The sequence below is a fragment of the Hippopotamus amphibius genome, chromosome 13, assembly GCF_030028045.1.
Source record: "Hippopotamus amphibius kiboko isolate mHipAmp2 chromosome 13, mHipAmp2.hap2, whole genome shotgun sequence".
NCBI lineage: Eukaryota > Metazoa > Chordata > Mammalia > Artiodactyla > Hippopotamidae > Hippopotamus > Hippopotamus amphibius.
The window spans coordinates 41,524,080-41,543,406 of NC_080198.1; the positions used below are offsets into that span (position 1 = coordinate 41,524,080).

At 45.9% G+C, this 19,327-nt stretch overlaps 1 protein-coding gene and 1 pseudogene across 2 annotated transcripts in view; both read right to left on the bottom strand.

The window, feature by feature from the left end:
• LARS2 (leucyl-tRNA synthetase 2, mitochondrial) overlaps positions 1-19,327 on the bottom strand; it is a 147,328-nt gene that overhangs the window by 17,295 nt on the left and 110,706 nt on the right. For both annotated transcript variants that reach the window (XM_057706095.1, XM_057706094.1), the window contains 3 exons: positions 6,150-6,250; positions 1,938-2,120; positions 191-360 (listed from right to left, as the gene is read on the bottom strand). In XM_057706095.1, coding sequence (XP_057562078.1) covers positions 191-360; positions 1,938-2,120; positions 6,150-6,250 — 454 coding nt within the window. The remainder of the gene's footprint in view (positions 1-190; positions 361-1,937; positions 2,121-6,149; positions 6,251-19,327) is intronic.
• On the bottom strand, positions 4,812-6,063 carry LOC130834962 (tubulin alpha-1C chain-like; annotated as a pseudogene).

A 19,327-nucleotide genomic window follows, 5' to 3' on the forward strand; every position in this document is an offset into this window, starting at 1 on the left:
AGAACGTCTGCACTGTTGCTCCACCTTGGCGAAATACGCGAAGCAGTAAGATCAATTCATCAAGGCAAGTGGGTCCACCATAATAAGAAAGGAGGAAGACCCAGAGTGCCCACCCCAAGGCAGGGTGAGCCACACAGATCACGAGGGCTCAGTTACAGGATCTACCAATGCCCCCTGGAAGGTTTCTGACCTGAGAGATGACCAAGTTCTTGTACTCCCACAGCTTCCTGGCTTCGGCTTTCTCCTCGTTACTCAACATCTGAGGCCTGGGAACCTTCCCAGAAACCCTGGCCTCGATAAATCGAGTTGCCAAGGACCAGAGACGCTGCTGCCATCTCAGCACCCCAGGGAGAGCATCGGCTGTGTGTAATGTCAGCGAATGAGAGAGAGAGAGACATGTGAGAATGATTGGTTTGGTCACACCTAAGTGACAAAACACCTGTGAATGAAGATATACTTCACTGTGCCCTGGTGGATCACTCCAAGGGCAGGGTGAAGGGTCCTTCCTTGCTCCCAGTATCTGGGAACTCAGATCAGGACCGACTCCATCACTTCTTAGAGCCCCAGATATTCAGAGCACAGGACGGCAGGGCTACTCAAAGAGTTCCCCCAAGTTGTCACTGGCCCACCATGAGCTTAGAAGCTTGGGCCAGGATGTGCATCAGGGCACTGCCTCCTTGGTTAAGAAAGCTTGCTGGGACAAAAGTGTCCTCGGAACTTATAGTGTGCGTGGAGACAGGATTGATTTACACTGGTGCAGGTTCCCCATCTCACATGGAGAGGTAACATGTAGAGGCAGCAGTGGTCCACGGACCGCGCTCAGAGCCGCACTGCTGCACAGCCTGAGGTGTTTTAACACAATCCCTGTCCTTGTCAGATCTGCGTGTATCACATATCTCTGACATGTTCATCAAATCAGCTGCTCATCTGGTCTGGAGAAGTTGAACAGCTTCACCTGGTGGCCCTGGGTCACATGGCTAGCTAAATTAGGGCCAGTTCAGGTCTTTTACACTTTGGCCACTGGACTAGACATTCTCAAGCCTACATGCATAGCAGGACCTTTGGAAGGCTTGTTAGAAACAGATTCCTGGAGCTGGTCCCAAAGGGAGGAGTGAGGAGCCAGAACCTGGGGCTGAGTGTCCCCAGGGATTCTAGTTCCAGGACTGGCATCTGTGGCCACTGCTCCAGATGACACATCACTAGAAATAGTGTGTTGAACTAAACGGTGATCCCAGGCACCTGAATTCTTTTTCCCATAACAACACTTGGATCAGGCCACACAAAGGAAAGCTGAATTACTGTTGAACAGCTTATTCCAGGGTATCTAGATACCTGAGATTATTTCGCCTCACACCATTTTAGATCTAAACAACTTTGGAGGGATGACTCTCCCCTGCAGGGGCCTTTGGAGGCTGCTGTGGGTGATGTAGAGGTCACAGGTAACATCAGGGCCAGGCCCCACACAGGGTTTTCTGGACCAGTGAGGGGCAATGACACCGTTCTAGAAAAAACCTTTCAGGTTAGACCAAAAGGGGATTGGCTTCTGTAGACCGCAGTGGGCCCAGGAGTAACACAAAAGCCAGTCTGGCTCAAGGAAACGTTTTCAAAGTGGGATCCTCATAGAACCTGCATAGGAACACTACAGACTCACTGAAGGCAGGCTCTGGGGCCCCACCCTGGGGGCTGTGTCAGCAGGGCTGCGGTGAGGACTAGGAGTCTGCAGTCACAGCGAGCTCCCCCAACGGTTTGAGGCTCCTTACATCTGAGAAAACTGGCCTAGGAATGGCACAGGATGTTGGGCAAAATGCTACTTGCTTCACGGAGCTGATTCCTAGAACCCTCTACTATCACCTCAGCAAAGACATTTCCTTCCCCGAATTCCTTCGTACTGAGGCGGATCACAGAGGAGGCAGGCTGGGAAGAGGAATGTGACTTACTCTTCACGTCCCACAAGATATCCTTCTCAGGAGGGGCGGCGAAAAGGATGTAGAGCCGGATGGTGTCAATGCCGTACTGCTCCACAACGTCCTCAGGATCCACGCCGTTGTGCTTGGATTTGCTCATCTTCTCCCAAGTCACCTCTAACTTCTCCCTTGTGTTTGCATGAACAGGAACAGAACCTAGACACCAGAATAATGCATCAGTAGGGAATGTGTGATGCTGAATTGGTTCTATAACAGTATATTCAATAAGAAAATACTGGGTGAGCAATTATGTGTCCATTTAAAGAATTCCACTAATTCATCTAACATGAATTTTCTCCCTCTAGACATCATCAAAATATTTTTGTTTTCAAATAAATGAGGCCCACCTCCCATCACAAATCTTCCTTTCATGAATATATAGTACACGTATGGTGGCCTGTGACAGCTTTTTCTCAATCACAAAACAAAACAAAGCAATTTCCCTTTCTTTAAAAAAGTAAATTACTTATATACAAAAAGGAAAGTAAAAAAGGGTAAGGAAGACTCGCATATTGCTCTTTTCTTTATGGGTTCATGGTCTCCTTTGGAAACTGGCAGATGACCAGTCAGGCCTCAGAGCAGCAAAACACCTGGAGGCCAGGTCCCCCGTCCGTGCTGAAGTCACAGGAACATGATCTCGCATCACTGAGGCCCATGCATGGAGTTAGGTTGCTGGGCTCACGTTAAACGTGGTGTCCCGTTGCAGAGCCCTGTTCTTTGTCTTCTCCCCACCCACATACCATCGGTCCAGATGGTGCTGATGGAGGGGGCCCTTCCATGGCCACGTTTGGATGAGGTGACCTTGATGCCAAGCTCCATTGGCTGGGACCAGGAAGGACATCTGACAAGGCTAAGCCTCCTTCTCAGGAATTGGAACTAAGAGACAGAAACTCTGTCTCGATGCTGCTGGGCACTGGAACCAGAAGGTCCTAAGGAGGTGGGGCAAGATGTGGCCCTGCGGCTGCCAAAGGTCACTTTGTAAACTGAAATTAGGGAGAGCAGAATTCAAGCCTGGCAGAGGAATGAGAACAGGGCAGAAGAACAGAGAGGAGCAGGAAGAGGAACTAGAGGCTTGAGAAAGAGAGAGGCGAGAGGAGTGGCCTGGCAGCTTCCTACATGCTGTACTTCCTGCAGCTGGCTTTGGGTTTGGGTGATGTCCCTATATCCTTGTGTGAAACCTGCCTTTGCATGGTTTCCTGTTCCTTCCAGCTAAATATTCTGACTCCAACAGCAACCAAACTCACTCCCAAGGGACCAGCGTATATACCTATGAGCCAACTCCACAGTTCGTGAGAGGCACATCCACTAAGTAGGTGGATGCCTGCCCTTGCTGATTCAAGTACGTATTCTCCCCCAGGGGGCAAGTGTGCATGGGGAGGGAAAAGATGTTCACAACACCGCCTGGCCCCGTGATGTCAGAGCAAAGGGAGACTGAAGTCCGGGAAGATGATTTATCCAAGCTGTGGTGAGGCTCAGGGAACCACTACCCTCCCCCCCACCCGCCCCCGTCCAAACTGCAGCAAGCCTTTATAACACTGTTGGGAAAATGAGGAAAAAGGCATCTTTCTGGGTACAGAAGCTGAGAAGTTAGAAAAAGTTGCCCTCTCTTGGCAGATGTGGCCCTGAGGTGTATGGCTGGATTTTGGGCCCTGTTCCCCGCCTCAGCTGGCTGCCTTCGGGTAGTGCACAAACTACACAGCCATACGTGGCAGCCCTGCTCATGACACAGAGAGCACTGCATCGACAGCTGAAAGTTATGTGCCCCCTGGATTCAGCTCCTTTGGCTCCGGCATGTGTTGGAGAAACACTGCCAATTTCTGCTTCTCCAGCTTCTTTTTCTCCTATGGACCATGGTGACCCTTCAAAACCTTAAAGATTATTGCTTTAGTTAGGTAATTCCATTGACTGCTTCCACCTAAATCTTCTCTCCAGTGTTTGGCTTGGGAGGCTGCCTACCATTTAAGGGGTTGTTGGGTTTACCTAATTTCATCCATTACACACTGGTTATTCTAAATTTAATGGCCAGAGTTTCTCATAGCCGCCTCCCAGTTATCTAACATGTTATTTATTTGTATGTTGGGTGCACATGATATACCCTCATCATGCCACCTAAAGACCTTCGAGGATGAGTGAAAACACAGGGTGGAAGGAAAAGACTTGGGAAAGCTGGGAAAAGGGGAAGTCGGGGGAGTCAGGGGTATTCCACCATGGGGGTGCAAGTAGAGTGGTGACCCCTGAGGTTCTGAAATGACCAGCTAGGCCACGTGGGGAGATGTGCTGAGGATGCCCCAGTCTTACAAGAACGTCTCTTGGGTCTGGGGGCCCTGAGATGGGTTGTCAAACACAGGCTAGGACAGGAGGTGATGCCAGGGTTGACTTCATGTTACATACGGAAGAAAACCCTTCCAGAAGCTAAACGGACATTTGAGCGTGATGGGGACGGGGCTGAGGCGCAGCCAGTCCCAGCCCCAGCCTCAGAGGGCACCAGCCCTGAGCCAGCGGAGGCTTTGAGACCATGAGGCTAGGGTCGCTCTCCTGGATTCCTGCCTAGACAGGGCCTGGCGGCGCTCGCCTGCTTGGTTCTCTGTGAGCACCTGGATGGGCCATTTTTTTTTTTTGAAAATAAAATGTCACTTTTATTGACAAGATAGGACCATACTGGGCCGCTTCAGAGAACACAAATAAGACAGTCCTGAGACAAGAGTGTAAAATTGCAGTAGACAGGTTAGCACTCTTTACCCTCATCCTCTCCCTCAGCACTATCAGCTCCAACCTCTTCATAAGCCTTCTCGAGGGCAGCCATGTCCTCATGGGCCTCAGAAAACTCTCCTTTCTCCACACCCTCACCCGTGTACCAGTGAACAAAGGCAAACTTGGCATATATCAGGTCAAACTTGTGGTCCAGGCGAGCCCAGGCCTCAGTGATGGCTGTTGCTCAGCATGCACACAGCTCGCTGTACTCTGGTCAGGTCTCTACCAGGTACCACAGTGGGAGGCTGGAAATTGATGCCAACTTTGAAGCCAGTGGGACACCAGTCCACAAACCGAATGGTACTCTTGGTCTTGATGGTGGCAATGGCAGCACTGACATCTTTGGGAACCACGTCACCACGGTACAACAGGCAGCAAGCCATGTATTTACCATGGCGAGGGTCGCATTTCACCATCTGGTTGGCTGGCTCAAAGCAAGCATTGGTGATCTCTGCTACAGTAAGCTGTCCATGGAAGGCTTTCTCAGCAGAGATGACGGGGCATATGTGGCCAGAGGGAAGTGGATGCGGGGATAGGGCACCAGGTTGGTCTGGAATTCTGTCAGATCGATATTCAGGGCTCCAGCAAACCTCAGGGAAGCAGTGATGGAGGACACAATTTGGCTCATGAGGCGGTTAAGATTCGTGTAGGTTGGGCGCTCAATATCGAGGTTTCTACGACAGATGTCATAGATGGCCTCACTATCTACCATGAAGGCACAATCAGAGTGCTCCAGGGTGGTGTGGGTGGTGAGGATGGAGTTGTAGGGCTCAACGACAGCTGTGGAAACCTGAGGGGCTGGGTAAACGGAGAACTCCAGCTTGGACTTCTCGCCATAATCGACAGAGAGACGTTCCATCAGCAGGGAGGTGAACCCAGAACCAGTTCCCCCACCAAAGCTGTGGAAAACCAGGAAGCCCTGAAGACCTGTGCACTGGTCAGCCAGTTGCCGAATTCAGTCCATGACGAGGTCAGTGATCTTCTTGCCAATGCTGTAGTGACCTCGGGCATAGTTACTGGCAGCATCTTCCTTGCCTGTGATGAGCTGCTCAGGGTGGAAGAGCTGGCGGTAGGTGCCAGTGCGAACTTCATCAATGACCGTGGGTTCCAGGTCTACAAACACTGCCCTGGGCACATGCTTGCCAGTGTCTGTCTCACTGAAGAAGGTGTTGAAGGAGTCATCTCCTCCCCCAATGGTCTTGTCACTTGGCATCTGGCCATCGGGCTGGATGCCGTGTTCCAGGCAGTAGAGCTCCCAGCAGGCACTGCCGATTTGGACATCAGCCTGGCCAACGTGGATGGAGATGCACTCACGCATGACTGAGACATGCAGGGTTCTGTGGGGCTGGAGGAGGTGAGGGGACGGCCACGAAGACCTCCCACTGACAGACGACCAAGGAGTCCGGAGGAGTAGTCTGGATGGGCCATTCTTACCTGTGAGATCTACTTCCTCTCGCTGCAGATACTGTCCGGATGGTAGGCGGAATGTCTGCCCCTTGATAAGGCCTTGGGCCAGCAGTTTATGAAAAGGCTCTCTGAGGAAAGAAAACACGAAAAGAAAACTGGTGGGGTAGGGATTCGAAGAATTCCAGAAAAGAGAGGTACAAACCTTACTGGCTGATGAGTAGAGATAACTACCTTTACTGAAAACAGGCGGACCAATACCACTTGTAAACCCAACTTGAATAAATGGCTCCTTACAAACAAGCAATAAGAAAATTAAGTCAAATCAGCAGAAATTAACTACTTTCCAATGTGATGAAGTGGAAAGAATACCAGGCCTCATATCTGGAAGGCCAGGATCTGAATCTCTGTTCTGCTTCTCAATGACTTTTATGAGCCACGGCAAGTCACTTACTTACTCTGAGCATCAGTCTGCTCGCCTGTAAAATGGGGATTACAAACACCAGCCTCAAAGGATTGCTGGAAAGAAATGCCTGCGTGAAAATACTTGTAAATTTTAAAGGTCTGTATAAATGGCAGTTATGCTGAGCCTGGAGTAATGACGGGCTCAGGAGGATGCAGAGAGGTTTACGTCAGAGTTTTGTTCAAGAAGTTTACTCTTTCCTTAACTTTTATATAGTGCCTGCTTATATTCTTTTTAAAATTTTTAAATCATACAAATTATATATGAATATACCTTTCTGTTCAAATTCAAACACTCCTGCCCTGCCTTCTCAGGCCTACTCCCCTCTGACGAGGCAGTTACTGTCAGTCCATACAGATCTATTTCCCTTTTTTTTTTTGTTTTGGCCGCTCCATGTGGCTGGCAGGATCTTAGTTCCCCAACCAGGGACTGAACTTGGGCCCCAGGCAGCGAAAGAGCCAAGTCCTAACCACTGGACCACCAGGAAATTTCATTTTTAAACATCTATCTAGTATTTTACATATGGGTAGATTATAATTTATTTATAGTGGCTATTTTTTTTAAAAAAGCAGTTTTAGTCACACCATTACTGGTTGAATAGTGAATTATAGACGCTTTCTCTTACGATGACAAGCAGGGTTTGACCCTCGTACTGAAATTATTTCAGATTTGAAATTGTTATTCAGTTTTGAGGCATGTGAGCAAGAGCTATTCCAAACTCAAAGATCTGTGGAAACCTCTGCTGAGCATGTGCCCATATTTCACTCTTACAAAGCAGCAGGGAGGCACATTGGAATGAGGGGACAGACTGATGTTCTCTACCAACATCACCGCCAGCACAACGCACCTGTCGATATACAAACCCTTAGGTGCTTCAAGCTCCCTCACACAGAGTGGTTTTTATTTAGAGGCTCATAAACCCAATAACCTCAAAGAGGCCAAGCAGGCCACAAACCTAGCTCTAGTGATGGAGGTAGAGGGCTGTCTTTGTCAACTTAACAGGATCTCATTTCACACGCGAGGCTGATATAGATGAACCCTGTTACGGAGTAAGGCCTCTGGACAAGCACCCAATGTGTACACTGTGCAGCCCCTGTCAGCTGCTAACAGTTGTGTGGACAGAGGTGGTTTAAAGGAAACTTTCTAGCGGATTCAGAGGGATGGGGTGGAACAAAGTGGTTGACTGGGAAAAAGATAAAGGTCAGCTAGAAAAAAAGACTCCTGGCCTTTGTATTTTAAAATCTTGCTATGAGTGTGTGTACGTACGGGTGTGTGTGCATGTGTGAGTTTGGTGGCATGTGTGTGGGGGGGTATTTTCCAAGGTGGAAAGGACCCAATATATTTGACATCAAATGGAAATGTAACACGTATTTTTGAAACCTCAGTTAAATTATTCAATGTCACGGGGCCTGTTCAGCATGATACTGTGTTAATCTGGAAGAAACTGCACATGTGCATACACATAAAAATAGTCACCCATTGTTCTAGCTCTAAAATTTACCTCAATAATAAGCTCTTTTGAGTCATAAAACTGCCTTCCTTCCACCTCCAAGACATTCCACCAGCAATGTCACCACTGGCAGAATGACACCCTTTTGTGTCACATCCCAGCAAGATTCCCAGAAAATGTGAGTGATAGAAAGATATGAAAAATGATTTAAAAATACAATGCACTTGGATCTCATGCTGCATTTTAATACAGAAGCACCTGAAGGGGGAGCAATGGTGTCTGTGGTCTCTGTTTCTCAGGAGCACTGGTATAGACACCATGAGGAACCTTGTGTCCTCGGGCCCCACAGCTGTATCCAGGGCAGGTTGGGGTTTTGATGCCCAAGGACCCAATCTGCATTTTCCTCAGGAAGCTCAGGGAACTGTAGCCGCAGACTGAGCATGCAGTTCTCTTTACCATCAGACCCATTTACCTTCCTGGCCTCTCCTCTCACACCTAAACACCCCTGCTCCTCACAGAGGTCACATGGACACTTGGCCGTTGCCAGAATGTGCCATACTCCCTAGGATGCAGCAGGAATGCCCACCTCAGCCTGGGTTCCCAGGGAAACCTGGATCCAACCTTTACCACTGAGCTCAGGCATCCCTGTCTCTGGTGGCTGTCGCTGTCTCCTGCACACAGTCCCCTTCATGCAGCTCCGGACCCTCCTTTGTGCCCTGCTATGTCCAGCACACCCTGCCGTGAAGAGCATGACCAGGTTGTGTTGTGATTACAACATAAATACCTGTGTGCCCCCTACCCTACGCCCACCATGGCAAGGACTATTCCCTTGTCCTTCCCCCTAACCCCAGTGCTTAGCACTGTACCCAGTGGACGACAGGCTCTTTAGACATGTTCAAAACATGGATGGATGGAAGAACAAGTGCAAATGAACAGACAGACGGATGACGGGATGGAGGGAAGAAGACATGGGATGTGTGGGGCTGCCAGCTCCTGAAGCCATCTTTGCCTTCCATCCAATGTGAGGTGGCACCTGGATTTTAACTTCATTACAGAAACTATACAACAGATTTAAAACAGAAGGAGAAAATCTTATGGCTACTTTTTACTGGGCAGAGGAAGAGACTGGATACAAAGTAAACCGGACACGTGTTCTACATGGAAGGGATGCCCCCCCCCCCACCCTCCGCCAACCCCCAGTGGTGCCTTCACTGGGCACCAGTGGCTTGACGGGGCCGATTTCTGCACATACCCGGGGTGCACATTTTTGAGCACTAGCTCATGTTTCAGGAATCTTCCTCAAATAAGTTTACATGCTGCTGTCTAACACAAAACAGACAGATTGCAACCTTGTCCCTGCTGCGCTCAGCGGCAGGAGGAGGAATCTGCTGTTACTGTCTTAGGCTCTAGTGTCCCTGTACCAGTTTGTGAGGTTTTTCCCCTCCTTTCTCACTTTGACTACATGGCTTTGGTCACTCTTAAGAGAAATAAAAAAGATGTCTTTGGGATGGAAGGAGGGAGGGAATAATCCAGATCCCAAAGATAAAGGCCAGTAGGATGATCAAAATGAGTAGCATTAAGCCTCTAGAAGGGGCGAGGGCAGAAACAAGGAGCTTATGCTCCATTCTTGCAGGATATCAAGCGGCACAATGCTGCCCCCTTCTGGGAATGGACAGAATTACAACCTGCTGAAATCTGACCCTAACTCCAGCCTTTCCGCTTAAGGCTGCACTCATCAGGCCTCATCTTTGACAACTCTCTCTCTCTTTTTCAAAAGTAAACTTTTAAGTGAGGTAGAGCACACATATTGAAAAGCATATAATTCCTACAGGTAAAACTTGAGGAATTTTCACAACATAAACACACCTGTGCAACCAGTACCCAGGACAATGATCAGAATGTAACCCACCTTCTGAAGGCCCCTCCTCCCACTTCCAGGCACCACCTCCCCACCATGGGCACCACCAGCCTGGCTGTTACCACCATGGATCAGTTCTGCCTGTTTCAAAACCACTTCTAATCCTTTCAGAAGGAGGGCTCTCAGGGGAGCGTCCACACTGGAGGTCTTCCCCAGAATGGCAGGCGTACCCTCTCATACAGCAGCACACCCAAAACAAGGCCTGCCAGTCATATGAATAAGTCTTAATTTCTGAAAGTTAGCAATGACACAACTTGATAGCCGAGGCTCATCTGGGCTACCTTCTCCCAGGGTTGAAGCACTGCAGGGAGGGCCAGAAGGGTCATCTAGTACAGGGATAGCAAGACTGCCCTGGTGCCCCTTCCCCATCACTGGTCCATGGCCGCACTTCCTGGTGGACTCGGGCTGAGCCTCGGAATTCTTCATATCACATTCTCAGAAAGCAGAGTTACCCTGTGAAGTCGATCACCTATTTATTTGGCAGATATTTACTAAGTGTTTACTATGTCTGGCACTGAGCCAGGCATTAGGGATGTCATGGTGGGCAGAGCAATCCCTGCCCTCAGGGAGCCAGCCTGTCTGCTATCAGTGAACCAAACCATTGCCTGAGCACTCTCAGAGCTGGGAGGGAGGAACAGAGAGTCCAGTCAGATCTGCAGATCAACTCCTGCCACATCAAGTCCAAACTGCTCAGTTTGGCCATCAAGCACTTCTGTTCCTCCCTTTTTGCTTCCTTTGATCTTTCTACATGGTTCCCATATGTGCTTCCATGTCCTCACTCACATTGCTCCCTGAAGTGCTATCAAAACTGCCCATTTGTCAAAACTCTACACCTCTTTCCAGGCTCCACTCAAATGCTACCTCCACTGGGAAGGCGTCTCGGGCCCTCCTGGGCAGAATTAGTTGCTCTTTCCTTGGTGTGTCCAGTGTTGTGCCTGTAACTGCATTGGGCAAATATTAAATGTCACTGTGTATTCAAGTGAGTTGCTTTGCTGCCTGTCTTCCTCCTGAGAGGGAGGAGGAGGAAGAGGAGGATCCTTGAAGACCCCTCCCAGCACTCAGTTCATAGTAGATGCTTAATTAATGTAACTGGTTTGTGCTACACCAAGTTTATTTCCATGAATGAATAAACAAATCTGCCAGCAGCAGAGGAGGGGACAATGTGGAGGGGACAAGAAATGAAGGAAGAGGAAGCAACCTAAATGCCCATCAACAAATGAATGGATAAAGAAGATGTGGCATATATAGACAATGGAATATTACTCAGCTATAAAAAGGAATCAGATGGAGCTATATGTCATGAGGTGGATAGACCTAGAGTCTGTCATACAGAGTGAAGTAAGCCAGAAAGAGAAAAACAAATAGTGTATGCTAACTCATATATATAAAATCTAAAAAAAAAATGGTACTGATGAACCCAGTGACAAGACAAGAATAAGGATGCAGGTGCAGAGAATGGACTGGAGGACATGAGGTTGGGGGGGGTGGGGGGAAGGGGAAGCTGGGACGAAGTGAGAGAGTAGCATAGACATATATATACTACCAACTGTAAAACAGATAGCTAGTGGGAAGTTGCTGTATAACAAAGGGAGATCAACTCGATGATGGATGATGCCTTAGAGGGCCGGGACGGGGAGGGTGGGGGGGAGTCAAGGGAGGGAGGGAATATGGGGATATGTGTATAAATACAGCTGACTGACTTTGGTGTACCTCAAAAACTGGTACAAGAGTGTAAAGCAATTATAGTCCAATAAAAAAAATTGCTATTAAAAAAAGAAAAGAAAAGAAATGAAGAAAGAAAAGGGATGAAGAGCGGACACTGGATGCTATGGCTTCCAGCTGGGGCCAGGACCTTTTCGCAGAGAGAGGCACGCTCAAAGATTTCAAACTCTGTCCATTTCAAGCCCTTGGGAAGATCGGCAGGGAATTGGAGTGGGAGAGAGAGAGAGAAATTCCACTGTGGGGAGGGACACCTCCCAGTTCCTGGAATCCTGCTCACTCCTCAATGGTTCTCCCTCCACTTTTCCAAGGCCACAGGGCTCTGGGAAGCTGGTTCTCATTCCATCCACCCTCAGGTATAGTTTAGCTTGGAACAAGTTACATTTGTATTTGAGCAACAACTGGGTACAGAGCCCTCTACAATTAATCAAAGAACTTACAATAAAATGGGTGGCCCAAGACATGCTCATAAATCACCACCACCACAAGGAGGAGGCATGAAGTGTGATATAGAGAAGCATGGTGCATGGAATGGGGGACAAGGGGACATCAAGGGCCCCGCTGGACTTGGAGCCTAGTCCTGCTCGAGCAGAGATCACACCACATTGCCAAGTCCATTATTCAGATTCACAGCAGTGTAATTAATGTGTTTCCTATTTGTGCATTCATTCATTCATTCATTCGTTTAACAAATGGTACCTGGGAACAAACTAGTACAAGCAACCGAGTCATTCATGCATCATAATGACTGTGTATAGCAGGGAGCTTTATAAAAAAAGTGAAAACTGAAAGTTTTTAAAGTCCAGGAACAACAGCTCCACTGGGTTAAGATGATGGCCACACCCAGGCACCCAAGCTTCCACTTTCTTCCATTGGAAGGTAAAAGGAAGCATCCCAGCAAGGTCAGGAGTGCAAACAGCACTTTCCCCTGTAGGTGGCGCCCTCTTCCACTTTGGGTGGGTCATGCTGCTGGTGCCCGCAAGGGACCAACGGGACCAGGCCACCTACCTGGGTCCCAGACCCCCCTGAAGGGGACACCTGTCCAGCCACGCCACGTTCCAGGGGCCCGCCCACCGTCTCCCTGGTCACTGCTCCCACCTACTCTAGCTCAACAGCCCTCCTCCAAGCTGCCCTCTGGAGGGAAAACAGGACAACAAACACACAATTCGGGAAACAGGGGTGGGGCGTGGGGGGGGTGGGCACTACTGACACACCTTCATCGTGTTTGAAATTTTTTAGACATGCATTTGTCCCTCTGTGATATTTATTTATGTTTCTTGATTGATTGATTGAAAGAAGGAAGAATTTATTATTACTGACAGGAAGTAAGGAGAATACTACAGATCTTTCCCAAAGCTGTGTCTCCCTGAACAGCAAAATTGGGAAGTTCTAAGCTAAGGGTACATGCATATTCATGACTTCTGTGATTTTTAAAATAAATTAAATTAAAAACAAGGGAAAAAATAAGAAAGTGAAAAGTCTGCAACTCTAAGCCACCAACAAACCCCTTCTGACTCTGAAGCCATCAAAGGTGGAGGCATTATGCAGGGCATCTGCCTTGAGGAAGGCCTGCATGGTTTCATTTTTATGAATACAAATTTGTGCTCTTTTCTCTGAGGCAGCTTTCTCCCTACTCCTTCAATACCACCCCTCGGGATGGATTACCTTTGCACTGCAGCACAGCTGTATGCAATCAGAATGATGAACAGTGATGGAATCTTCAGTGTCTCCTTGATAGTTTGGACTCCCACTAATTCAGAAATTACAATTAATACCTGCTGGTCATTGAAAGGCACCTTTGTCCAAGGAAGGGAAGAAGGGAGGAAGGGAGGGTTGGTGTGAGGAAGGGAAGGAGGGAGGAAGATTACTAATTATTAGGATTAACAAGGAATTTCAGAACACAGATAGGCTCTTTTAAGCACCCTTGTAAGAATCACTGCATTCAGGAATGTATTAATCAAGATGTGGCTAAAAGAATCTCAGGATTCATCAGAGCCCTAACTAGTCACTGCAGATGACATTTCCCTACTTACGAAGACCTGGACAGCCTGCTACCCATTCTCCTGCCCGGTCAGGCGGCTACTATGTAGATCTGGAAAGAAGAAAACAGAAAGCCATGGATTTCTGAAAACTGTCTCCAACTAGGTCTTTTCAGACTAAGTTCACCCTGCTCTTCGTCCCTGAGTCTAGGACCATCACGTTCACATAATTAACCCTAAGTATCAAGACATGGCTCATTTTAAAATATCACCGATTCCATTTCCTAGCAGCTAGCCAGGGGCATGGAAGGAAGCCTTATTAATACAGCGAGACTCAAGCAAAGCTCTTCTTCTCTTCTTTTGCCTTTTCCCAATAGCTCCATTTCTGGTGTGATCAGAAAAAGCTCCCTGGACCATGCACGGGGGGGCCTGCTGAGCTCTCAATGGTCAGCAGGTGGCTGTTAGCACGGGAGCAGCAGCTTCTGACACCACCCCGCTCTTTGTTGATTGCAAACTGCAGGGAGAACGTCAATTCAGGGAATTTAGTGTCTCTCTGTATGAAAGAGCAAGAACAAAACCCAACAAGACTCCACACTACAGCTGTCCCTCACAAGGGGAGAGAAAAGGCTTCCTGACCTCAGTTCAGTGGAGATGAGCAGGGCACACACCCGCAGTGAGCGCGCCCCGCTGCGGCTTCCAGCATCCTGCTGACCAGCCGCCAAGGCTGCTGCTGACCCCACACTCGCAAATCACACTGGCAGGCCCCGCACACTCTCCTGCTTCAGCATGTAAACTGCAAATGACTTCACTTTATTTTCTGTTATAAAGTTACATAATCATTGTAAAACATCTGGAAAAAAATCCATTAAAAATAATAAAATCGTCAATAAGCTCAGTATCCAGAGAAAACTAGAGTTAGCATGCTGACATAATTTTTTCTAGTCTTTTCTCTTGCTTTGTGTGTGTTGGTGTGTGTGTACACATAAAGACAGAGATAATCAAACTGTATCTACAATTTTCTATCTTGCTTTTTTCAACTTCTTGTTACTTCAGATGTATTTCTCTGTGTTACTGAAGATTCTTTGTTATATAATTTTAAAGAGTTGTACAAGAATCCTCCATACAGATGGGGTACACTTTGCCCTTTCTCAGCATTTTGGGGCATTTAGGTTTGGGGTATTTAGTGACTTGAAATAATACTTATATGAACACTTTACTGTATAAGTTTGCATTTCTGATTATCTCCTTAGGATAGATTTCTAGGATTGCAATTAGTGTGTCCAAAAGTGTGACTATTTTTAAGGCTCTAACTATGAACTGCCAAAATGATTTTCATAAAGCCTGTTCTCAATTGCCTTACAGTATATGTGCAAGCTGCTATCATTGGGATGCTATGTGGAAAATGGTACCTCACTGCTGTTTATTTTGTACTCCTTTTGCTGCCAGCAAGATAAACATTTTACAGTATGTTTATTGATTACTTCTATTTCTTCTTTTGCAAATTTCATGTTGACATCAATTCCAGCTTAATTATTAACCTGGTGTTTCAGACACACAATAAAGGCATCTGCTGTCCCATGTGATGGCACACCCAACCCGGAGGCCAGTTTCTTTTAAATGGTAAAGGGACCTTCTGAAAGTTCAAACTGCAGACCTAAATGTACAAGTGATGAAAGAAAGGGCCAGGACTCTTTTAGGAAACAGGAAGATTATTAGATCCATATAAACCTTTACTTTTATATTGATATTTGAAAACACTTAACCAGAATCAGAGTGAAAAGAGTGCTCAGAGGTGACTGAATCCCTAACCTATTAGGCCACTGAGAACCAAAGGGATTAGGTCTCTTGTCCGCACCACTAATTATAGGCCCAAGTGAGCATGGGACGCAGGTTTTCGGACTCCGAGTCCAGAGCTACTACTTGAGACAATGGCCAAGTGGCTGAGAAATGAAAACAAAAGTGGAACAGTTATATTCTCAAATCCCTCCTGAAATGACAATGCTAATCAAAAGGAATACAGAAACAGACATGAAATTCCAATTTATATACATTTCAGGAAAAACAGTTAATAAACAAAGAGAAATACACACGTGGCTGACAGTCCTAGAGACCTCCCTGGTGGTACAGTGGTTAAGAATCCACCTGGGGCTTCCTAGGTGGTGCAGTGGTTAAGAATCCGCCTGCCAATGCAGGGGACACGGGTTCAATCCCTGCTCCAGGAAGATCCCACATGCCGCGGAGCAACTAAGCCCATGCGCCACAACTATTGAGCCCATGTGCTGCAACTACTGAAGCCCACGCGCCTAGAGCCTGTGCTCCGCAACAAGAGAAGCCATGGCAATGAGGAGCCCTCACACCACAACGAAGAGTAGCCCCCACTCGCTGCAACTAAAGAAAGCCTGTGCACAGCAAAAAAAGACCCAACACAGCCAATAAAATAAATACATACGTAAAGAAAGAAAGAAATTAAAAAAAAAAAAGAATCCACCTGCCAATGCAGGGGACATGGGTTCGATCCCTAGTCCTAGAAGATCCCAAGTGCTGCAGAGCAACGAAGCCCGTGTACCACAACTACTGAGCCCACGTGCCACAACTACTGAAGCCAGTGCACTCTAGGGCACACGTGCCACAACTACTGAGCCCGAATGCTGCAACTACTGAAGCCCGTGTGCCTAGAGCCTGTGCTCCGCAACAAGAGAAGCTACCACACTGAGAAGCCCATGCGCCGCAACAAAGAGTAGCCCCCTCTCACCACAACTAGAAAAAAAAGCCTGTGCACAGCAATGAAGACCCAACACAGCCAAAAATTAAAAAATTTAAAAAAATAAAATAAATAAAATAAAACTTCCTCCTGGGCCAGCTTGATAAAATTGTTTGGAGGCTTTAAAAAAATGCTAATCAGGGAGTTCTGAATTACTCACCACAGAAAGTAGATGATTTTCATTTCATTTAAGGCCAACTGGTTTGCCAAACCACCTCCGATAAAGAGGTAACACTCAGAAATAGTTTTCAGGGACATCCCTGGTAGCACAGTGGTTAAGAATCCACCTGCCAATGAAGGGGACATGGGTTCGATCCCTGGTCCGGGAAGATCCCACATGCTGTGGAGCAACTAAGCCCGTGAGCCTCAACTACTGAGTCTGCACTGTAGAGCCTGTAAGCCACAACTATTGAAGCCCGAGTGCTTAGAGCCCGTGCTCCACAACAAGAAAAGCCACCACAATGAAAAGACCATGCACCACAATGAAGCCCCTGATCTCTGCAACTACAGAAAGGCCACACAGCAATGAAGACCCCATGCAGCCAATAAATAAATAAATAAACTTATTAAAAAAAAAAAAAGAAATAGTTTTCTGAGGCTATTGTTGCTCTGATATGATTTAACAGGAGTAATACTGATAACTGTGTTGAGAAACAGAGATAAGACTTTCTGCACCTTCCTCAAAAAGGTCAGCCTTCTAAGGACTTAAAATAAATCTCCCTCTTTATGGAAGCTGGAAGGGCATGGAATAGAATTGTACCATCTTGTGAAGAATTAAAAAAATTTATTGCATATGTATATTTCCATTTATACCATACAGCTGTCCCTTAAAGTTGATAGTAAGGCAAATTCCAGGTGTACCTCGAGGCTTTGCAAATTAGAAATTTATTTGAATAGAAACAAGTCACATCAAAAATGTATTTTAAAATTATGTTGGAATGCTACAAACTCTTTTTCTCCTTGACTATAGTTTTAAAACACTGTAAAGAAGTCAGAAAAGTAGCCAGGGCCTGTCCTACATCTTAAATTAGTTAGCCATTGAATAATTTATTGACTCATTCATTACTTCCACAAATAATTGTTCCAAAGCTGAGAAATGTGCCTTATGGTTAAGGCACCAGAAGCCATTTATGGTCTTTGTTTCTAGACCTACATAAGAAGGAAATATTTCTCATGTTGTATTTGGTCTTTGAACTTAACCTCTCTCTATGCAACTCTTCCTATCCTGAGAAGAACATTTCCTTTGAAGAACATAAACTTTTACCTGTTTCTATCAAGGGGTTAAACTCAACTTATTTAAACAAATATTCACTGAGAATGTAAAATGTCCATGAGACTGTGATTGTAAGAGAACACAGTTTCCATCCTCCAGGGTAATCTTTATCTAGTGAGGTAAAGAAGTTTCCATAGAGAAGAAACGCAAGGCAGAATGGTAAATTCTATAATCCAAGTTACAAACATTTTAACTACAGTCAGCCCTCTTTATCTGTGGGTTCCACACTCCATGGATTCAACAAACCATAGATCAAAAATATTCAAAAAAAAGAAAAATTCCAGAAAGTTCCCAAAAGCAAAACTAGAATTTGGTGCACCCAGGTAACTATTTACATAGCACTTACATTGTATTAGGTATGATAAGTTATCTAGACATGACTTAAAACATTCAGGAGAATGAGTTTAAGTTACATGCAAATTCTACACTATTCTGTATGAGGGATTTGAGCATCCTCAGATTTTGGTATCTTCGGGGATCCTGGAACTAATACCCCATGGATACCAAGGTATGACTGTAATTTATTTCCCTGAAGATTAACACTGTAAATGTGTTTGGTGTCCTTCTGATGCAGATGGGTTAATTTTTACACATGAAGGTCTCTGGGACTAATGAGCAGAAACTGTTTTAAGCATTTAATTTATATTCTAAATTAGCTTTCTGTAGACTTTTAATCCATGTATGCACGCACAGAATGAGGGAGCAGGTCTGAGGATGGGGTGAAAAGGGAGGGAGCTCTCAAGGTAATTCATTTTAATGAAACTGGATTTTAGTCTGCATTACAGATGTCCTAAAAGTAATACATTTTTTAAGGATCAAAAATTTAAAAATACATATCCTTTGACCCAGCATTCCCCAGTGTCAGGACTTGAGCCTACAGATATGATCCCAAATGCCTGCTAAGGATATAAAGAGCATTACTGGGCTTTTTTTTTTTTTTTTTGGTACAAGCGATTGGAAAATTAGGTGACTGATTAAATAAGTTATGGTATATCCATATGACAGAATGCTATGCATAAATTGTAAATGCTGATGTAGAAAGATAACTGAGGTGTTATAAAGTCAAAAAAGCAAAAGATGTATATAATATATACTCATTTAAAGATGAGTACGTCAATAGAAACAGAGATACGCAAAATATTTTTCTGGAAGAAATCAAAAGAAACTGTTAACAGGTTGAAGAGAATGATAGACGCTGAGGTGCAGGGAGGGAGATTTCAATGTTCACCTTCTGCGCTGTTAAATTTTTATATTTTAACCTTAGACATGTATTACTTTTTCATTATTTAATTTTTAATTGTTAACATGAAGTTATCTGAACAAGGAGATAACCAGAACCCCCCCCTTTTCTTCTATGCAATTAAAAAATATTCTAAAGGCTGTTGTAATAAAAAAAAAAAAAACCACAGCAACAACTGAAAAAAAAATCCCAGGAACTATGCTCCAGGCAGTATGGAAGAAAAGACAGCCTGAACCATTGTCCTGATGAAAAACAAGTGAAAGAGGCAGAGTAAGAGATAAAACATGTATAAAATGCTTTAAATGTGTTATTGAGGTGGCAAACCCTAAGAAATGAGGTTGAAATAAATCTATTTTCAGATAAGTAATAGCTAATCGATGGACCTTCACTAAAAAACATAAGAGA